This window comes from Ursus arctos, chromosome X, assembly GCF_023065955.2.
Source record: "Ursus arctos isolate Adak ecotype North America chromosome X, UrsArc2.0, whole genome shotgun sequence".
Classification (NCBI taxonomy): Eukaryota; Metazoa; Chordata; class Mammalia; order Carnivora; family Ursidae; genus Ursus; species Ursus arctos.
Window position 1 is genome coordinate 59,999,965 of NC_079873.1, and position 22,672 is coordinate 60,022,636.

The following is a 22,672-nucleotide window of genomic DNA, read 5'->3' on the forward strand; positions in this document are numbered from 1 at the left end:
CAGGGTCCTGGGATTGAGTCCCGCGTTGGGCTCCCTGCTCAGCGGCAAGTCTTCTTCTCCCTCTGCCCCTCCCCCCATTCAAGCTCTCTCTCTTTCTCTCAAAAACAAATGAATAAAATCTTTAAAAAATAATTCATTTAAAAGATAGTTTAATACTAGTTTTATCTGAAAGATTTATTCTAGCTATTTTTCAATGCAATAGAGTATAATTGCACAAAGGGTCCTAAATAAGAAGTAAAATTCACCCATTCGAGTTGTGAAAATACAGCTGATAAGATGAAGAGGAAAGAGATGAATGAAAACCCTTGGGTTGCAGTGTCAATTCTGTCACTAACTAGTAGGATGTAACTGGACTGCTTGAGAAGCATTCAAAACAGAAATGATAGTTACCCACATGAGTTCTATAGGCAGTCCCTACAAAACTGATTACATAAGATGGTGTTTTATTACAGAAGCATTAGCTAATATTGTAATGGCAAAATTTAAAGCACCTTATACTTCACAAACTACTTTCACATCCATTGTTTCACTTGATTCTACCCAGAACTGTGGGAGATAGATACGGTCTTATTCAAATGCCCATTTTATAGCTTAAAAGATCCTGAGACTGAGAAAAGTAGCTAAGCCAAAGTGTTATTCTCCTGCTTCAAAACTTTTCATCATATTTAAAAATACTTCAAAATCATGTCATGATACAAGAATAATTGGTGGCAAATCCTGACAATGCTTCCTCATGACAGGCAGTACAGGCACTGACCACTTCTCTCCTGTATTATGTCAGTATCCTCCTAAGTGATGTCCATATCACCAATTACTACCAATTTTCAAACTCTCCTTCAAATTGCAGCCAGAATCATATTCCTAAAACAGATGTGAAAACATCATCCCCTACTTAAAATTATTTTCTAGGCCGGCCATGTCCAGCAGAACTTTCTGTGATAACAGAAATGTTCTGTATCTGTGTAGTCAAATACAATAGCCACTTAGTCACATCTGGCTATTGAGCACTTGAAATATGTCTAGTGTGACTAAGCTACTAAGTTTATTTTATTTAATTTTAATTAATTTTAATTGAAATTTAAATAACTGCATGGGGCTAATGTCTACTGCCCTGGACAGTGAAGCTCTAAGCAATAGGAAGACTTTATTTTTTTGGGGTCCTGGTGAAAAATAACACATAAAATAGGAACGTGAAGAAATGAAATGTTAAAGAATTTTGTGATAAAAACACTAAGACATACCAGAGCAAAGCTTGCAAAATACAAACGAAGAGAGAATTCTGAAAGCAGCTAGAGACAAAAGGTCCTTAACCCAAAATGCTACATACATAAGATTAGCAGGAGACCTGTCTATAGAAACATGGCAGGGCAGACAGCAGTAGCACAATATGCAACATGCTAAATGGGAAAAAATACAGCCAAGGATACTATATCCAGCAAGACTGTCATTCAGAATAGCAGAGAGAGTTTCCAAGACAAGCAAAACCTAAAGGAGTGCGTGAACACTAAACCAGCCCTGCAAGAAATACTAAAGGGGATACTCTGAGCCCCAAAGAGAGACCAAAAGCAAAAAAGACTAGTAAGGAACACAGAAAATCTACAGCAACAGTGACTTTACAGGTAATACAATGGCATTAAATTCATAACTACCAATAATTACTCTGAATACAAAAGGACTCAATGACACAATGCAAAGACACAGGGTATCAGAAGGGATTAAAAAAACAATTACCATCTATATGCTTAGAAAAGACTCATTTCGGAACCAAAGACACCTCCAGATGCAAAGTGAGGGGGTGGAGAGCCATTTATCATGCTAATGGACATCAAAAGAAAGCTGGAGTAGCCATCCTTTTAACTGAAAAACTAGATTTTAAACGAAACACTGTAATAAAAAATCAAGAAGGACACTATATCATAATAAAAATCTTCCAACAAGATTATAAATATTTATGCCTCAACCTGGAAGCACCCAAATATATAAATCAATTACTGAAAAACTTAAGAGAAACTCACTAATAATAATACAATAATAGTAGGGCATTTTAATGCCCCACTCACAGCAATGGACAGATCATCCAAGCAGAAGATCAACAAGGAAATAATGGCTTTAAATGACACACTGGACCAGATGGACTTAACAGATATATTCAGAGCATTTCATCCTAAAGGAGGAGAATACACATTCTTTTTGAATACACATGGAACATTCTCCAGAAAACATCACATACTGGGTCACAAACCAGGTCTCAACCAATACAAAAAGACTAAGATCACCATGCATATTTTCAGACCACAACATTATGAAGCTTGAAGTCAACCACAAGAAAAAATTTGGAAAGAACACCAATACATGGAGGTTAAAGAACATCCTACTAAAGAATGAATGGGTTAACCAGGAAATGATAGAATTAAAAAATACAAGGAAGCAAATGAAAATGTAAACATGACAGTCCAAAAGCTTTGGGATGAAGCAAAGGTGGTCTTAATAGGGAGGTATACAGCAATACAGGCCTTCCTCAAGAAAAAAGAAAAGTCTCAAATGCAAAACCTAACTTTATACCTAAAAGAGCTGGGAAAAGAACAACAAATAAAACCCAAATCCAGCAGAGGCTTAGAAATAATTAAAATTAGAGCAGAAAAAAATGATATAGAAATTTAAAAAAAGACCAACAAAACTAGGAGCTGGTTCTTTGAAAGAAATAATAAGACTGATAAACCCATAGCCAGACTTATCAAAAGGAAAAAAGAAAGGACACAAATACATTAAGTCATGAATGAGGAGCGATCACAAGCAACACCACAGAAATATACACATGATAGGAGAATATTATGAGCAATTATATACCAATAACTTAGGCACTCTGGAAGAAATACCTAAATTCCTAGAAACAAATAAACTACCAAAACTGAAACAGGAACAAATAGGAAACCTAAACAGACCCATAACCAGCAAAGAAATTGAATCAGTCATCAAAAATCTCCAAACAAACAAGAGTCCAGGGCCAGACGGCTTCCCAGGGGAACTCTACCAAACATTTAAAGAAAAATTCATAATCTTCTTCTGAAGCTACTCCAAAAAACAGAAATGGAAGGAAAGCTTCCAAACTCATTATATGAGGTCAGCGTTACCTTCATTCCAAAACCAGGCAAAGACCCACCAAAAAGGAGAATTATAGACCGATATCCCTGATGAACATGGATACAAAAATTCTCACTAAGATACTAGCTAATAGGATCTAACAGTACATTAAAAGGATTATTCGCCACAATCAAGTGGGATTTATTCCTGGGCTACAGGGGTGGTTCAACATCTAAAAATCAATCAATATAATACAGCACATTAATAAAAGAAAGAAAAAGAACCATATAATCCTCTCATAGATGCAGAAAAAGCATTTGACAAAATACACTGTCCTTTCTTAATAAAAACCCTCCACCATGTAGGGATAGAGGGAAAATACCTCAACATCATAAAGGCCATATATGAAAGACCCACAATGGGGAAAAACTAAGAGCTTTTCCCCTAAGGTCAGGAATAAGACAGGGATGTCCACTCTCACCACTGTTCCACATAGTACTGGAAGTCCTAGCCTCAGCAATCAGAAAACACAAAGAAATAAAAGGTACCCAAATCTGCAAGGAAGAAGTCAAACTTTCACTCTTCACAGATGACTTGATACTCTATGTAGAAAACTTGAGAGATACCACCAAAAAAAAAAAAAAAAACTGCTAGCACTGATACTGAATTCAGCAAAGTCACAGGATATAAAATCAACATACAGGAATCTGTCGCATTCCTCTACACCAATAATGAAGCAGCAGAAAGAGAAATCAAGGAATCAATCCCAATTATAACTGCACCAAAAACCATAAGATACTTAGGAATAAACCTTACCAAAGAGGTAAAATATCTGTACACTGAAAACTATAGAACACCTATGAAAGAAATTGAGGAAGACACAAAGAATTGGAAAAGCATTCCATGTGCATGGATTTGGAAGAACAAATATTCTTAAAATGTCTATCCTACCCAAAGCAATCTACACATGTAATGCAATCCTGATCAAATTACACCAGCATTTTTCACAGAGCTACAACAAACAATTCTAAAATTTGTATGGAACCAGAAAAGACCTAAATAGCCAAAGTAATGTTGAAAAAGAAAAGCAAAGCTGGATGTACCACAATTCTAGACATCAAGCTCCATTACAAAGCTGTAATCATCAAGACAGTATGGAATTGTCACAAAAACAGATAAACCGATCAGTGGAACAGAACAGAGAACCCAGAAATGGACCCACTACTGTACAGACAACCAATCTTCAACAAAGCAGGAAAGAATATCTAATGAAAAAAAGACAGTCTCTTCAACAAATGGTGCTGGGAAAATTGGACAGCAACATGCAGAAGAATGAAACTGAACCACTTTCTTACATCATACACAAAAATAGACTCAAAATGGATGAAAGACCTAAATATGAGACAGGAATCCATTAAAATCCTAGAGAAGAACACAGGCAGCAACCTCACTGACCTTGGCCGTAGCAACTTCTTACTAGAAACGCCTCCGGAGGCAAGGGAAACAAAAGCAAAAATGAACTATTGGGACTACATGACAATGAAAAGCTTCTGCACAGCAAAAGAAACAGTCAACAAAACCGAAAGACAACCGACAGAATGGGAGAAGATATTTGCAAATGACATATCAGATAAAGGGCTAGTACCCAAAATCTATAAAGAACTTATATAACTCAACACCCAAAAAACAAATAATCCAGTCAAGAAATGGGCAGAAGACATGAACAGACATTTCTCCAAAGAAGACATACAAATGGCCAACAGATACATGAAAAAAATCCTCAAAATCACTCATCATCAGGGAAATATAAAACAAAACCACAATGAGATGCCATCTCACACCTGTCACAATGGCTAAAGTCAACAACACAGGAAATGACAGATTTTGTGAGGATGCAGGGAAAGGGGAACCCTCTTACACTGTTATTGTGAATGCAACTGATGTAGCCACTCTGGAAAACGGTACGGAGGTTCCTCAAAAAGTTAAAAACAGAACTACCCTACGATTCAGCAATTACACTACTGGGTATTTATCCAAAGGATATAAAAATACTGATTTTAAGGGGCACATATACCCCAATGTTTATAGCAACACTATCAACAATAGCCAAAGTATGGAAAGAGTCCAAATGCCCATCAGGTCATGAATGGATAAAGAAGATGTGGTATATACATACAGTGGAATATTAATGAGCTATCAAAAACAATGAAATCTTACCATTTGCAATTACATGGGTGGAACTAGCGTGTATTATGCTAAGCGAAATAAGTCAGTGAAAAAAAAGGCAAATACCATACGATTTCACTCATATGTGGAATTTAAGAAACAAAACAGATGAACATAGGGGAAAGGAAGGAAAAATAAAATAAGATAAAAACAGAGAAGGAGGGAAACCATAAGAGACTCTTAACTACAGAGCACAAACGGAGGGTTGCTGGAGGGTAGGTGGGTGGGGGGATCGGCTAAAAGGAAGACACTTGTTGTGATGAGCTCCGGGTGTATATGAAAGTGATGAATCACTAGATTCTACTCCTGAAACTAATACTACATTATATGTTAAGTAATTTGAATTTAAATAAAATCTTCAAGGAAAACAAAACAAAACAAACAGAAAGGTCAGATCATCAATTGAAAAGTTTACACATAAAATTTTTTCATTATAACAAGCATATCAGGATGTCTGGATGGCTCAGTCGTTTAAGTGTCCAGCTTGATTTCAGCTCAGGTCATTTATCTCAAGGCTATGAGCTCAAGCCCTGCATCAGAGCTCCCTCTCCCTCTGCCCCTCCCCACTGGGTCACATGCATGCGTGCACACTCTCTCTCGTACGCTCTGTAATAAATGAGTAAATAAATACAAGCATAATAAACAATGCTAAAGTATCCATAATATCAAGTGAAAGGTCCTTTTTACTGTCTTTTAGCTTCCCAACCCATCCCCTCTTCAGAGTATGTTTAACTATATCTTTCCAGTTTTCTATGTGTTTGTGCGTGTGGTACACACACACACACACACAGAGTTATGAACTGAATTGTGTCTCTGCCAAAATTTCATGTTTAAATCCTAACCCCAAATAACCTCAAATATGACTATATTTGATGACTGGGTCTTTAAAAAGGTAATTAACATTAAATGAGGTCATTAGAGTAGGTCCTAATCTGCCTGGTGTATTTAGAAGAGATTAAAACACAGGCATGCACAGAACAAAGATCTTGTGAAGGCAAAGACAATCATCTGCAAGTCAAAGAGAGAGAGGTCACAGAAGAAATCAACCCTGCCAACACTTTGATCTCGGACTTCTAGCCTCCAGAACTGTGAGAAAATAAATTTCTGTTGTTTAAGTCACCCAGGCTATGGTACTTTGTTATGGCAGCCCGAGAAAACTAATACATACATGTACACACATACAGCTGTTAAGTCAACATAGTTAAGAGTAGTTGAAGTTCATACTTGGCAAATATTCACATACTTAAAAATATGAATATATTACAATGACAAGTCATAATACTAGTTATTCAAGATCAATAAAAATAATTTGATAAATAAACCAAAATAGAAACCTCAACTCCTGTTTTTTATTATTCTTTGAAAAGCATGACAACAGCTTAAAAACCTACTTTCCTAAAACATTAGTATCTAAGAAACTACCCCCACAGGATACGGTTTCTCCACTCTAACATCTCTTTGCCCTCTGGATGTGGAAAAGAAAACTTAATTGGAGAACTAACGAATGAGCCAAAACATAACCTGCAGTTAAAATTTCTGTAAAGAGTAAAATTTTATATCTTATTCCTCAAAGAACTTCATCTTTTAAGTCATTCTTTTTAAAGATTTATTTATTTTAGAGACAGAAAGAGCACGCACAAAAGGGGGGAGGGGCAGAGGGAGAAACAGAATCTTGAGCAGACTCTCCGTTGAGTCTGGAGCCCGACACAGGGCTCAATCTCAGGACCCTTAGGTCATGACCTGAACAGAAACCGGGAATTGGATGTTCAACCAACTGAGCTCCCCAGATGCCCTCAAGTCATTTTTTTTCTTAGCAAAAGATGCCTACTAATAAGGTAACCCAAAAATTTTAGGATAAAAAAGCATGTGTGCTTTGGTTATCAAACTAAAAACTGACATTCAGTGCTACCCTACCATAGTACCACCTGATAACAGAAATGTAATGGACAAACATAAGAGGTTATCCTCAAGAGTACCTGGGTGGCTCAGTCGGTTAAGCATTTGACTTCATTTCAGTTCAGGTCATGATCTCAGGGTCATGAGATCAAGTTCCTGTGTGGGGTTTTGCACTGAGTGCGGAGGCTGCTTGGGATTCTCTCTCTCCCTCTCCCTCTGCCCACCCCACGCATGTGTGCTCTCTCTCTCTTTCTCTCTCAAAAAAGAGGTTATCCTCAAACTTAATGACTCCACAATCTGATTATGACTTTGCTGAAATAAACATTTCATGTAGAAAGTGAGCCTTTGATTCCAAATGTATAGCACCAAAGCAAATATTATTTATTTTTATGATAAACTTTGTTGTCACTTGGTTATAGGGTTTAATCATTCATTTCACAAATATTTTCTGAGTGCCTACTACATGGAAGAGACCATTCCTGGCTCTGTAGAAGATAAAAAAGATGACTGGAATGTATCTGCCTTTTAAGCATCTAAAATCTTATCTCTTCAACAAGACACACATGATAACTACTTGTAGAACAAGATGTTACAGGAGTTCAAGAGGAAGAAATCGATGTCTTTCAAGCGTATAAAGAATGGTTCTTGGGGCACCTGGGTGGCAAAGTCAGTTAAGTGTCTGACTCTTGGTTTTGGCTCAGGTTGCGATATCAGGGTCATGAGATCGAGCCCAAGTCAGGCTCTGCACTCAGTGTGGAGTCTGCTTAAGATTCTTTCTCCCTCTCCCTCCGCTCCCCCCAACAAAATAAATAAATAAAATCTTAAAAAAAAAAGAATGGTTCTATACAATAAACTGGCCCTTGAGCTAAGATTTGAAAAACAGAGAGGAGTTAGAGAGGGGGCATTTCAGACAGAGTATGGCATAAATGAAGGAACAAAAACAGAAAAACACAAGGTCCAAGGAACAGGGAGCAATCCAGAGTGACTGGAAAAGCAGGGTATTTACAGGAAAATATTTAACAATATGGCTAGCAAGCTAGTTATGCGGGGGATCCTTTAGGACCTTGAACACTAGGCTAAGATATAGAGACCACTGAAGTACATAAGCAGAGAAGTGACACTTAACCAGAGTTGTTCTTTAGGAAAAATAATCTTGATGTGTTTTGTGGGATGGATTGGAAGGGTAGTAAATACTTGTAAGCAGTGAGAAAGTCATGCATAAATTTACAAGGGCCTAAAACTATAGCTGAAGTTGAGAGAATGAAAAGGACAGGATAGGTCATGGTTACTTCAATGAAATGTACACCTATCTCACAGAACTACTGTGAAGATCAAATGACATAATAATATAATAGACTTGAAAAGTATATTTACTCACTAGAAACAAAACCTACAAGGGTGTCAAGAGCATAAATGAGGACTTTAGGAAGACAAATTCTAGAAAAGAAAGAAGAAAACCAAAACAACAAAAATGTCACCTTTTGCAGACAGTTAAATATACCTATTAAAATTACTAAAATATTAAATAATTAAAAGACCTAATTCTGTTAAAGACTAAGCACCAAGAAAAATAATGCTTATAAATAAAAAGAAACAATTTAAAATTATTTCAGCATTGTAAAAATTATGTACATATAACAACTAGAATTCAAGGGGGAAATGGAAAATTACTTAAGAGGTAAGATTGTGGGTTATTTTTCTAATGTTTTTATTAGATGCAGTTTCATACAATTAAAAAGGGAAAATTTGTAAATAAAATAAAGAGGGAAAACTATAAGGATCATACACAGAACGGGCAATTTTGCTTCTATTTTAAACTCTACTTTATAACATGGGAAGGAACATACTCCTACTTGAAAAATCAAAAACTTTCAGATAAACACTGAGTATCAATGTATTACTATATTTTCCATTTAATCAAAATATTGATACAAGCAAAATAAGTTTCCATTCCACTTCTACCCCCCACTGCCCAGAGACAAGTGCCCTTTACTCTGCCACTGGATACTCAGGAACTCCATTAGAAACCCACCAGCCTGCAATATTATATTTATCAGGGATTCTCTGATGACCCCAAAATTGTATGCAAAATGAAATATGTGTATATGCCCATTTTCCTAGGGAGAAGGTTCATGACTTTTATCAGATTCTTTTTTTTTTAAGATTTTCTTTATTTGAGAGAGAGCAAGAGAGAGAGCATGAGCAGGGGAAGGGGGAGAGGGAGAAACAGGCTGAGCAGGAAGCCTAACATGGGGCTCGATCCCAGGACCCTGGAATCATGACCCGAGCCAAAGGCAGATGCTTAACGACTGAACCACCCAGGTGCCCCCTTTTATCAGATTCTTGAAGGGCCTAGTATTCTAAAAGAAAATTTAGAAATAATCTGAACTTTTCTTCCCCCTCCTTTTAATTTTAAAAACCAATTCAAATAACTCTGTCAAAGGCTTAAAGAATGTTACTTATTGGACTATTTTCAAATAAGGGATCCTCTGAATTCCTCTTCTCAATCCCCAGTACCACTTCAGACTAAGACCTTTATATTTCCATTCTTTATCATTTATAGGCCAGGTAAGCTTCATCTTTATATACAACTTTAACAGCACTGCTGCCATTCTCCACCACCTCCTTAGAACCTATTTCTACATTCATAGATAATTTTAGAACCTAGCTTACTCTTCCCCCACTCTAATTCCATCTCCCCAACACTAGCAAATACTGAACTCGTCAACAATCTCATTTTTTCTACTCCTGTTCTTAGATCAACAAATACTGTAAGAGGCAGAACCATAAAAATTTGCCCCATTAAAAATGTACATGAATTTAAATGTAGCCTATGTTGCTCCTGGAAAACTACTAACAGTAATAAACTAGGCTCACAAAGTAGAGGTTCTATTTATACAAAGGACAAGTCCCAAAAGATGAGAGTCAGGAAACTAAACAATCGAAGAAACTTTAAAGATCAAGTAGCTGAATCTTATTTTAGAGAACCAAGTCCAAAGGAACAAGTGATCTGTCCAAGATAACCAAGAGTAGAAATAGAACTCAGGTAGTCAGGTGTCCTGATGACAATGTTCATTCCACTATACCATGCTATGTCCTTTGTACACCAGTTGTTTATCCTCTTTAATACTTATAAATCAAAATCCTTCAAATTATCTGTATTTTCTCCAGTAAGATTTACTTACTACTACACTACTACCTCAAGACCCCTTAACAGTATACAATATCATTCCTTCCTGGCTTGTTGGGTGAGAATGATACAGGGGACAATAACTGAAAGCTTGACTGAAATCAAGATAGACTATGCTTCTAAGTACCCTATCACTCTCTCATATGAAGAACTGAATTGGTCTGGTATGTCTTGCTTTTCTCAAAACTAAGTTACTGCTTTCTAATAACTTATATTCTTCTAATGATTGCAAATTACTGTTTAATGATTTGTTCTAGTGTCTCCTAACACCAAAGCCAAGACTAGAATCCAACTCTTCTGCTTACCAATGTTCTTTCTGCCAAACCAGCCCTTTTACAGTGAGTTCTGATACTGAATGATATTAATGTAAGTCAGTTCTATCTTCAAGAAGATATCTATTTAAATTATAATTAATGGTTATTTATTCTGCCTCTTAGGTCATTTAAAGTCCTCCTTGCTCTCCCAATAAAAAGACTATTAATTTAAGAAATTATTTTTTATATGCACATTAAACCCCTCTTCCTACAACTGAAGTCTATGTCTCTTTTTATAAACTAATGTTCCAAGTAAGTTCAGGTATCACTAAACTACTAGAAGGATAGCCTTTAATTAAAAAAAAATGCCCTTCAAGTACTTTAACTGTCACTGAACCACTTCTCACTCTAAGTTCCATGCAAAATTCACTTAAAAATACCCTTAATTTTTTCCTCTTAAGTTCTGTTTTTAATGTTCTTATTACATTTTATGTCTTCTCAGTAATCACTGTCATTTCTTGATACGCATCTTATAATATAAAACCTGTATCTTAAAACTAGGATCTCTAAAAAGCAAAGTAGGAGGATTGTTTCACTAGTGTTATTATATTCTACTTCAGTTAATATGAAGGCCTGAAGAAAAGTCTCTTAGCAGCAGCCAGGCAGTAGTGGGAGTGCAGGAAGAGGGAATTTACAAGGCGCCTGGGTGGCTCAGTCATTAAGCGTCTGCCTTCGGCTCAGGGCCCCGCATAGGGCTCCCTGCTCCGCTGAGAGCCTGCTTCTTCCTCTCCCACTCCCCCTGCTTGTGTTCCCTCTCTCACTGGCTGTCTCTTTCTCTATCAAATAAATAAATAAAATCTTAAAAAAAAAAAGGAAGGGGAATTTACGACTGGGAGATACTAAAGTTCTCATCCTTTGTCCATGATGAAAACAAAGGAAATGTGAACCAACAAATGAAAACAAAATAGTACTTATCCAAATTTAGAACTACTATTTAGAACTACTAAATAGAATATAGAAGGTAAAGACACTAAAGTAAAAGGTGTGCCAGACAGACCTCTATGGAAATATCTTCTACAAACAAAAGAAAGGACAGACCATTTTGCTGCATGCAGTATAAACCAAAGAACAAAAGCCAGTCAAAATCAAACGAAGAGAGTTCCAATTCTGGCATGACAACGTAAGATCTCCTTAGACCCACTCCCCAGCAAAACTGGTAAAAGTCACTAAAGGACCACCATTTAAAGTCCCTAAAAATGGTCCTGCGGCATACAGCAAATGAAATAACACTTACTCAAGAAAAGCTACTAGAGCTCAGTAAGAATAGCAAGTCTGTGGTGTTTGAACCAGGACATACTCCCTGCCTCCCCACTCTGGTCTGGCAATATGGAAACTCCACTTAAGACTGGTATAGCCAAGAGCACAGCTCATTTCCCCTCCTCCCTTTCATGAGCTCCTAGTCAGAAGACTATCTTCCTGGGAAAGACAGGACATCAGCATTTCTCTCATCTTCCCCCAGTGACCTATTGCTGAAACTAAGTTCTGGGCTAACGTGGTCAAGAAGTAGGGGCTCCCTTCTTCCACACAGCCCCATAGAAGGGACAGAGGCTGACCCTGGGTGTGGTGCCACTGAGAATACTTGATTGTTGAAGGCCCAATCACCCTGACCCTGACTCCTAAGAAGCTGGTTCCATACCAGAAGCATGCCAAAAAGGACTCCTCTTACTCCCCCTTAGCACTCAACTCCTAAAGTGGGGGTATCACTCAGAGAGAGGCCACCACTCTCTCCACCCCTAGCCTCAGACCTGTGGCTGGTAGATTTTTGCCTGGGAGGAGAAGAAGACCCTAAAACAGATAGCTCCTTATCTCTTCCCACAGGAATTGACTTAATGTGGAGAAGTTCAAGCCTCACGTTGCTCTCAGAAACAGTGGAAATGCTGGTGAAAGGCCAAGTGGGAGAAAACTGATGGAACCATCAGACATAGAAACTGAACCGTAGGTCAGCTGGTTTGCCCCAGAGAACCAGAAAACCAAGAAGGGAGGCAGCTCGGAAGAGCCTGCCTGGGATGAGAACAAATCTCAAACGTTGTCCTCAGGAACTATCACTTCAAAGCAACACCAATTTGATTGCTTTCGTCTGTGGAACAATTTCTGTCCCAGGGCACTGTTGAAAACAGCAGTGCAATCTACCAGCAACTAATGGAAAGAGACAGAAATTCCCAGCAAAACCACTGTCATCCCAAAATAACTATGGACATGCCCAAGGCTACGCCCCTTAAGGAGCAACATCAGAGGCTTTAACACTGCAAAGTAGGAAGCAGGGAGGAGAGTGAAGAAAGGCATCACTAAAATAATCCAGCCAGTCTTTAACCAAATAAACAAGTAAATGAAAATAACAAGTCCTGGGAAGGAAGGGACCAGTACCTCGAGTTACTACATTATCTAAAATGTCCAGTTTCCAAAAACTTGCAAGACATGCAAAGAAACAGGAAAGTGTAACCTATACACTGGTAAAAAGTAGGCAAGAAAAACTGTCTGTGGTTTTGACCAAATGTCAGATTGAAAACAAAGCCTTCAAAGTAGTCACTATAAATACGTCCAAAGACTAAAGGAAACCATGTTAAAGAAATAAAAGAAGGTGTGATGACAATGTAACATCACATGGGGAGTATCAATAAACAGATAGGAATTATTTAAAAAGAACTAAATGGAAATTCTAGCGTTGAAAATTACAGTAACTAAAATGAAAAATTCACTAGAGGGGACTGACAGCAGATGTGAATTGGCAAAAGAAACAATTAGTAAACTTGAAGACAGAACAACATGGATTATCCAACATGAAGAACAAAGGTAAAAAAGAGTGAAGAAAAATGAACAGAGCCTCAGAGAGATGAGGGCCATTATTAAGCACACCAACATATGCATAATGAGTATACCAGAAGGAAAGGAGAATGATAAAGGGGAAAAAAAAACTACTGGATGAAATAATGGCTGAAAATTTCCAAAGCTTATTAAAAAGAACTTGCTTATTAAAATGTAATTTACACATCCAGGAAGTGCAAACAAACTCCAAGGAGGAAACATACACAGAGATCTGCAGACACATTATAGTAAAAACATTAAAAGCCAAAACAACAGGAACATCTTCAAAGTAGCAAGAGGAACAGAAGACTCCTTACTAACAAGGGGACCCCAATAAGATTAACAGCTGATTTCTTAGCAAAAACAATGTGTAGGCTGGAAGGCAGTAGGATAATATTCAAAGCACTCAAAAAAAAAAACCTGTCAAGCAAGAATCCTATATCCAGAAAATCTACTGTTCAAAAATGAAGCAAAATAAAGACATTTCCAGATAAACAAAAACTGGGAAAATGTGTTACTAACAGAACCACCTTACAAGAAATACTAAAGGAAGTTCTTTAGGCTGAAAACAAGTGACCCAGACTGTAATCCAAATACACACACACACACACACACATACATCAAAACAAAGAGCACCAGAATGTATAAATGTATACTTTTTTACCTTCTTCTTTGAACCAATTTAAAAAGCAACTGTATAAAATAATATGGGTAAAATTAATTGTTGAGCCTATGACATATAGAGATGCAATATATTTGCCAATAATACCACATAGGAGATGGGTGGGAGCACAGCTACAGTGGGATAAGGAAATGACTCGAGATGGTAAACCAAACACAAGAGAAGAAATGAAGAGAACCAGAAATGATAAATACAAAGGCTAGTATAACAAAATAAGTATTTACTTGCCTTCCTTTCTTCTCTCAGCATCTTTTAAAGTCATAAATTATATGAAGTAATAATTATGACAATGTATTATTAGGATTGTAATATATATAAATGTAATATATGTTAAAATAAAACAACAAAGTGGGGAAACGGAACTAGAACTATACAAGAGTAATGTTTCTATATCTCACTAGGATTACATTATAAAATTCTTAGAAGAAAACATGGTAAATCTTCATGACCTCAGATTTGGCAATGGATTCTTAGCTATAACACAAAAAGTATGACCGACAAAAGAAAAAATACATAAATTTGACTTTATCAAAATGAAAAGCTTTTGTGCTTCAAAGGACATTATCAAGAAAGTCAAAAGATAACCCACAGAATGGGAGAAAATATTTGCAAATCATATATCTGATAAAGGACTTGAATCTATAATATATAAAGACCTCTGACATCTCAATAATAAAAAGACCGGTAACCCAATTAAAAAATAGGCAAAAGACCTGAATAAACATTCCTCAAAAAAAGATATTTAAATGGCCAATAAGCACAAGAATAGATGTTCAGTGTCTTTTGTCATCAGGGAAGTACAAATCAAAACCAAAATGAGAGAACACTTCACACTCACTAGGATAGCTAAACTAAAAAAGAAAGATAAGAATTACTACTGGTGAGGATGTGGAGAAACTGGAACCCTCTTGTACTTCTGATGGTAATGTAAAATGATGTAGTCCTCTGAAAACCAGTCCAGCAGTTACTTACAGAATTAAACATAGAGTTACCATACGGCTGAGCAATTCTACTCCTAGATACACCCAAGAGAAATGAAAACTTATGTCCATACAAAACTTATACATGAATGTTGACAGGGGCATTATTTGTAACAGCCAAAAGATGGGAAAAATACCCTGAATACCCACCAACTGATGAATGCACAAAGGCAATATTCCATAGCCACACTGAATATTATTTGGCCATAAAAACAAGTGAAATACTTAATACATGCCATAACATGCATATGCTTTGAAAACATAATACTAAGTGAAAGAAGCCAATCTCAAAAGACCATGTATTATATGATTCCATCTATCTGAAAGGTCCAAAATGGACAAATTATAGAAACTGAACATCGACTAGTAGTTTCTTAGGGCTGGTGAGGGAGGGAGATGGGGGGTGATAGCCAAAAGGGTAGCAAGTTTGTTTCTGAGGTAATAAAAATGTAAAATTGGCTATGGTAACAGTGGTACAGATCATTAAATATACTAAAATCCACTGAATTGCACACTTTAAATGGGTGAATTATATAGCATGTGAATTAATCTCAAAAAAGATGTTTTTAAAAAAACAATTGAATCATAAGGTCCAGCAATTGCACTACTGGGTATTTACCCCAAAGATACAGACATAGTGAAGAGAAGAGCCATATGCACCCCAATGTTCATAGCAGCATTGTCCACAATAGCTAAATTGTGGAAGGAGCCGAGATGGCCTTCAACAGATGACTGGATTAGGAAGATGTGGTTCATATATACAATGGACTATTACCCAGCCATCAAAAAGAAAGATTTCACAACGTTTGCAGCAACATGGATGGGACTGGAGGAGATTATGCTAAGTGAAATAAGTCAAGCAGAGAAAGACAATTATCATACGGTTTCACTCACTTACGGAACATAAGAAATAGGAAAATCGGTAGGAGAAGGAAGGGAAGAATGAAGGGGGTGTAAACAGAAGGGGGAATGAACCATGAGAGACTGTGGACTCTGGGAAACAAACTGAGGGCTTCAGAGGGGAGAGGGGTGGGGGATTGGGATAGGCCGGTGATGGGTATTAAGGAAGGCACATATTGCATGGTGCACTGGGTGTTATACGCAAATAATGAATCATGGAGCATTGCATCAAAAACTGGGGATGTACTGTATGGTGACTAACATAACATAATAAAAAATTATTATAAAAAATAAATAAATAAATAATAAAAAAACAATTGAAGAAAAGTGTATGATCAGTGTCAGGATCAAGAATTAAGAACTTCTTAAACTTAGATAAAAAGTGCTGTGTACTAACTGTATGATACCTCAGTTTCTACCATATAATTATTGATGAAAAAAATTCTATCACTCAAAATTCATGTCTTTTTAATATTAACTAAAGTAGTAGAGAGGCAACTGTGTAATAAATCATTACAATTTAAATCTTATCATACTAACAATAAAAAACTTTTATGCTTAAGGTGTTTGCCTCTATTAACAGTGCTCTAGGGGCGCCTGGGTAGCGCAGTCGTTAAGCGTCTGCCTTCGGCTCAGGGCGTGATCCCAGCGTTCCAGGATCGAGTCCCACATCGGGCTCCTCCGCTGGGAGCCTGCTTCTTCCTCTCCCACTCCCCTGCTGTGTTCCCTCTCTCGCTGGCTGTCTATCACAGAAATAATAAATAAAATTAAAAAAAAAAACAGTGCTCTAGTATCTTTATGGGGCACCTGGGTGGCTCAGCCCGTTAAGCGTCTGCCTTCAGCTCAGGTCATGATCCTGGAGTCCCAGGATCGAGCTCCCTGATGGGCTCCAGGCTCAGCAGGAGTCTGCTTCTCCCTCTGACTCTCCTCCCTCTCATGTTCTCTCTCACTCACTCTTCCTCTCAAATAAATAAATAAAATCTTTAAAAAGAGAGAAATATCTTTATAATTCAACATTTATTGTATGCTTAATGTCTGCCAGAACCTTATTTACCTTCATATAAATACCGGACACACAGAAGGCAATAAATGAATGAGTGGCCTTAAAGGTTGTCATTTATCTATACTAGGATTTAGTTACCTCATCTGGAAAATTGGAAGGCTGGATATGATCTTCTCTAAAGTAGCACCATTTGAACAGAACTATCTGCAATGATGGAAATGTTCCATACCTAATGCCTTTTTAGCCCTTGAAATGCAGCTAATGCAACCAAGGAATTACATTTTTAATTTAATTTAATTTAAACAGCCACAGGAAGCTAGTGACTACCATATTGCACAGCACAGTTCTAGGGTATAATCCTGCATGAAAAACGCATTTTACAATGCATCCCAGTAATCACATACATGTGGGAGTGTATATATACACATAAAACAATAGTACATAAAGCATTACTTCCCCTAATATGTATAAAGCACTGATATTCTTTCTTATTCTACTGAATTTCATATAAAAAAGTGCTGACCCAACCTATCAACATGATTTCATAACACCGTACTAAGGTTCTTTTCAGCTCTAAAATATTATGCTATATACTAATGACTGTCCTAAAAATATGTATTAATATTTATTTTGTCATCTTTCTTTAGAGATCTATTTATGTATTTGAGGGAGGAAGGGGAGAGGAAGAGAGAAACACAAGCTGACTTCACACAGAGCCCAATGCAGGGCTCAATATCCTAACCCTGAGATCATGACCTGAGCTGAAACCAAGAGTCAGATGCTCAACCGAATGCACCACCCAAGAGCCCCTATTTTGTAATCTTAAGCACAAGTCACTATTTGAAGGTGCCTCAGGCTATATCAGGTTCTACTAAAAACCTTATAACCACTCCTTCATCTCCCTGTTAAATCCATTTTTAAAAAAAATTATGGCAAGTCAGTCACATGCCTTTAATAAGTAGAAAACAAAAGTAACATCTTTCCCTTGTTTTTCACACTTTGGAAATGGCAACCAAAAGGAATGGTAGGATGTACAGAAGACAGGGGAGGAAGAAAGTTGTAGGGTCAGTGTTCAAGAAAACAGAGAAAGCTAATTTTTTATTTCCATCACGTCCTCTGAACCTCCCAATGACTTCTCCATCCCCCTCAACCTCCCAGCCTGACAAAGTCCTACAAATTTTATCTTAACTTCATCAGACTTTGTAGAGGGCTACAGAACAAGAATGGCTCCCAAGAAATCATGTGTTCCAAACTTTCAACTATGAAGTGTTTTTAAAACCTTAATAAAATGATCTGGCTGTGTTCCCCTAGCCTAATCTGCTACTTCTATCTTAAACTCCTCAGTAACCTAAAATTATATGTAGTCCTACAAAGAGTCCATGTTCTCTCTTAACTGTGGGCCTCTGCACACACTATTCTCTCTTTAGCTAATTTCTCTTCATTTTTAAGGTCTTGTCTTAGATATCAGTTACTCAAGGTATTTTTCCCACCTCAAAATTAGATTTGATGCCCTTCAAGTATACTCTTCCAGTACTTTGTATCCTCCCCATCATCGCACTACTGTATTATAATTACCTGTTTATTTACCTTTTTCCCTTACAAGATTTTAAACTCTTCAAGGAAAGGCCTATATTTTATTCTGTTCACTGCTGTAAAGGTGTTCAGTAATTACTGGATGAACAAATGGATATAATTTCTCCAGCACTCCACATGCCTAGTGTCATTACATATTCTCCCTACTTAAAATGTTCTCCCCAGTTCTATCACCAGTATGAGTTCCTCCCTGTAATCTGGTCCTTAATTACCACCATTTCCTCTAGATGCTTACTGTCCTTATTGTTTATACTACTCATTTGATATTTAACCTACATTGTTTTTTAGTTATTCTTGTAATGCATGATTCAATCTCCTTAACTAAATTGATCAATCTTGAAATCATTAATATATGTTTCTCTTGGTACCCCCATTTTTTATCATAGCCCTATGTACATAGTAGATATTAAATATCTGTTCACGCAGAATCAAAATTTATGAGGGTGTTTCTCATACAAAACTGACAATACTTCACTGATACTGATGAACAACTGGTGGGAATTAAACCTTTCATCAATATATAAGAAATAAAACATATAATGAAGTACAAGTACAAATAATTTTTTTGAAACTGAGGGATAACAATGGACACAAATATTAAGAGCCACTATAACAAAAACTACATTCATTAATTAAAGTTAACTAGCTTTATGGTTTCCAAAGTGACCTGTATGCACAGAAGAACACTGTTTTCAAATCAAAGGACAATCGTGTTTACATATGAATTTAGGGCGGTCAATGTTTTGGAGAGAAAGATAGTTATGGTTTGGCCTATCAAGAAGCACTTTCAGCAGAGTTAACTGGTGCCAACTCAATTTGCCTCCTGTTTACAGGTAGCTTTGCTGTTATCCTAGAGTGCCCCCCCCCATTGCTACTTACAACTGAGTAAAATCTGAACCATGGACATAATGGTCCCAAATTCCATTACTAACTCTGTAAAGTAGCCCAGTTTTCCTCGCATTTAGAAGGATAAGCAATCTGGGAATCCTGTCTACCCCATCTCTTAAACTCAGAAGAAAAAATTTTTTAAAAAAAACATGTAAATCCTGCGAGTCACTAGCGCTTAGGTGCCCTCTGCCCGAAACCTTCCGTCCCATTCCCCTGTGCTATACCACAAAGGTTTTCTTCACCCCGTCCTCAAACTACTAAGCCCAATTTCCTTCACTTATTGATGTTTTGAGTTACCCCTGACAACCTCTCTCTGACCCAAGGACACGAGGGCAAACTTTTCCCTATAGATCCTTTTGTCCTTCACCCTACTCTACCATGTGAACGGCATCTCACCTGGGAAAGTCGAACGGTTCCCGAAGCGCGGAGCTGATGTGATCTCCATTGAGGACCTACGCCACGGACAGAGACTAGAGGCCGGATCAGAAACAGGACACGCCGGCGCTTTTCGAAAGCAGCCGCTGCGGCTGCCCAGCGCGAAGAAGGTATCGCGAGCAGCGCCATCTTGAGCGAGGAAAGAGGAACCGAGAGCAAAGGATTGTGGGACGCTGGCGGACCCAACTCAGCAACCTTAATCTCTTCTCCCTTCCCCCTCATTTTCTCAGGGCCGGGGCCCGGAAATAGCTTCTCTGTGAGGAGAGTCAGACGCTTGGGCTCAACCGCTTTTAGCTTCCAGGGTCTGTCATTTGAGTATTTTACACAACCGGTAATACAGAATAACGCTGTCTTTCTGTTTTCCTAGATTTGCCGCGTAAAAAACAGGATGCGCAGTTAAATTTGAACTTGAGATAAACGAGTCATTTTTTAGTATAGTTAATGTCTCAAATACTGCTTTTGCTAAATCTGCCAACCCTCTTGTCCAAGCTTTCCACTTTTCTCTTACAGCCTCCAACTCTGTGCAATGCTTCACTCCATTTTACCTCTGCATATTCTTATCTTCACTCTCCTTACCACTAACTCAGGGTAGATTAAACTATAGATATTAATTTCCCCAGGGTGAAAACTTCATGAACCATGAGATACACTGGGTTTCAGGCTGATTGTTGAGTTTCAGGCTGATTGTTCACTTTTGCACAAACCTTGGGGCAGTTTTCCTTTGGTCTGTTGCTCTTGGGACAGTTTTACACACACACACACACACACACACACACACCTTTGCTAATTTGCCTTGCTTTCTAGCTCTTCCATTTGGTTTCTGCAGCATCCCTAATTATTACAAAACAGCTAGATTGGCTGACAGATAGTAAAATGAAAATGTATGTAGAGAAGCCCATGTTTAAAGACAGGTTTATAATCTCTTCTCACTGATGTGGGAAACAAAGGCAGAAGAAAAATTATTAAATTTCCTTACTACCTATAACCCATTGACAAATCCTTGAAACAGGCAGAGTGACATTCCTCTAGGAACTCAGCTGCCTTGTGTTAATACTTTGCTAAGGGTAAAAGGCATCTTAGCTCCCCACCCCCAGGATCCTGTAAGCCTACTTCAACATATAAAAATTCCTTTGGAAACTTTATCTCTACCCCCACCACCCCAGATACATGTTGGCAATCACCCTCCAAGCATATGACCCAGAGATATACATCTGAAGAGTTTTTACTAAACAGTAATAAACGACCTTTCCTAACAAGAGCTAGCCCCCTCAGGATCCCGAAAACCTTGTTTCCAAAATACCTGAGAGGCTTACACTATCCCTAACCCCCCTCCAACTTGAAAGTATATAATGGACCACTCCTTAGGACCCCAGCGTAGCTCTTTCTGCCCATGGGTCCTACCCCCGTGCTTTAGTAAAACTACCTTCTTGCACCAATGACGTCTCTAGAATTCCTTCTTGGCCGTCGGCTTCAAACCCTAATGTCTTTTCCTACATCACTCACCACTATCATCAAGCAAAATATTTAAATGTGTTTACAGTTTTCTGGAAAACTGCATTTCCAAGTGTCAGCGTTGCCTAAAACCCTGTAGGTAGTGATGCAGTTGCAATTTTATATTCACTGCTGCATTCTCAAACTTTTTATACAAGACAGGCAAATAATTATGAACTCCTTATGTAGACACACCATGGACTAATTGATTAAGTCTGATGAAGACAAAGGAAATGCATGGCCCATGCAGTTACTTTGTTTCAAAATTCATATTACACTCAGGTTTCCAGAGAAGAGGATGCTTGAGCAGAGTTATTTAAAGAAGAATAGTTTCCAACTGAAGAGGTCAAACAGAATTCCACATATAGGAAATGGCATATTTAAAAGCAAGAAGGTATAAGAAAGCATTCCCATCTTCAAGATTCTATATATATAGAATATATATAGCAGAGTAGTAGGAAATGAGCCTGGGTAAGCAGAGGCCTGATGGTGAAAGACCTTGTATTTCATTCTAAGAAGTTAATGCTTGATCCTGTAGCCAGCAGAGGGTCTTAATCAGGAGAGTAACATGATCAGATGTGTATGTACATTAAACCACTCTGGCTTAAATGGAAATGTCAGACTGAAGAGAGTTCAGATTGAAGTCATGAAGTTAATGCAACACTTTAGTCATAAAATAAAGGCCTGAACCTAGTAGCAGCAGTAGCAATAGATCAATTCCAGAGATACTATGGAGATAGCATTGATAGGACTCATTGGCCAATTGTGTTTCCAGTTTATTATTATCTTGCTGAGAGATCAGTAATGGCTTTTATTAATGCCTATATCATCATCAGTAAATATTTATTCAGCATCTTTTCTGGGTTAAGAGCAACACTCTACACTAAAGAAACCCTCACATCTACCAGTGATTTCTTTTTTTTTTTTTTTAAGATTTTATTTATTCATTTGACAGAGAGAGAGACAGCCAGTGAGAGAGGGAACACAAGCAGGGGGAGTGGGAGAGGAAGAAGCAGGCTCCTGGTGGAAGAGCCTGACGTGGAGCTCGATCCCGGAACACCAGGATCACGCCCTGAGCCGAAGGCAGACGCTTAACGACTGAGCCACCCAGGCGCCCCTACCAGTGATTTCTACTAGGGCTGAATGTTGTCACTGAATCTTTCTACCCAGGTAAAGCATTGTCCAACAATG

General features: G+C 37.7%; 1 protein-coding gene across 4 annotated transcripts in view; it reads right to left on the reverse strand.

Moving 5' to 3' along the window:
• Nucleotides 1-22,672, reverse strand: part of ABCB7 (ATP binding cassette subfamily B member 7) — a 217,620-nt gene that overhangs the window by 165,833 nt on the left and 29,115 nt on the right. For 2 of the 4 annotated variants that reach the window (XR_007188314.2, XM_057312600.1), the window contains exon 1: nt 19,952-20,152. The exons of 1 other annotated variant lie outside the window; for it this stretch is intronic. Coding sequence is in view for 2 of the 3 variants with exons in the window: in XM_057312600.1 (XP_057168583.1) it covers nt 19,952-20,119 (168 nt within the window). In the remaining variant the exon portion in view is untranslated. Of the gene's footprint in view, nt 1-19,951; nt 20,158-22,672 lie in introns of those variants that run through there. One more of the 4 variants, XM_026487192.4, reaches the window with a different exon arrangement.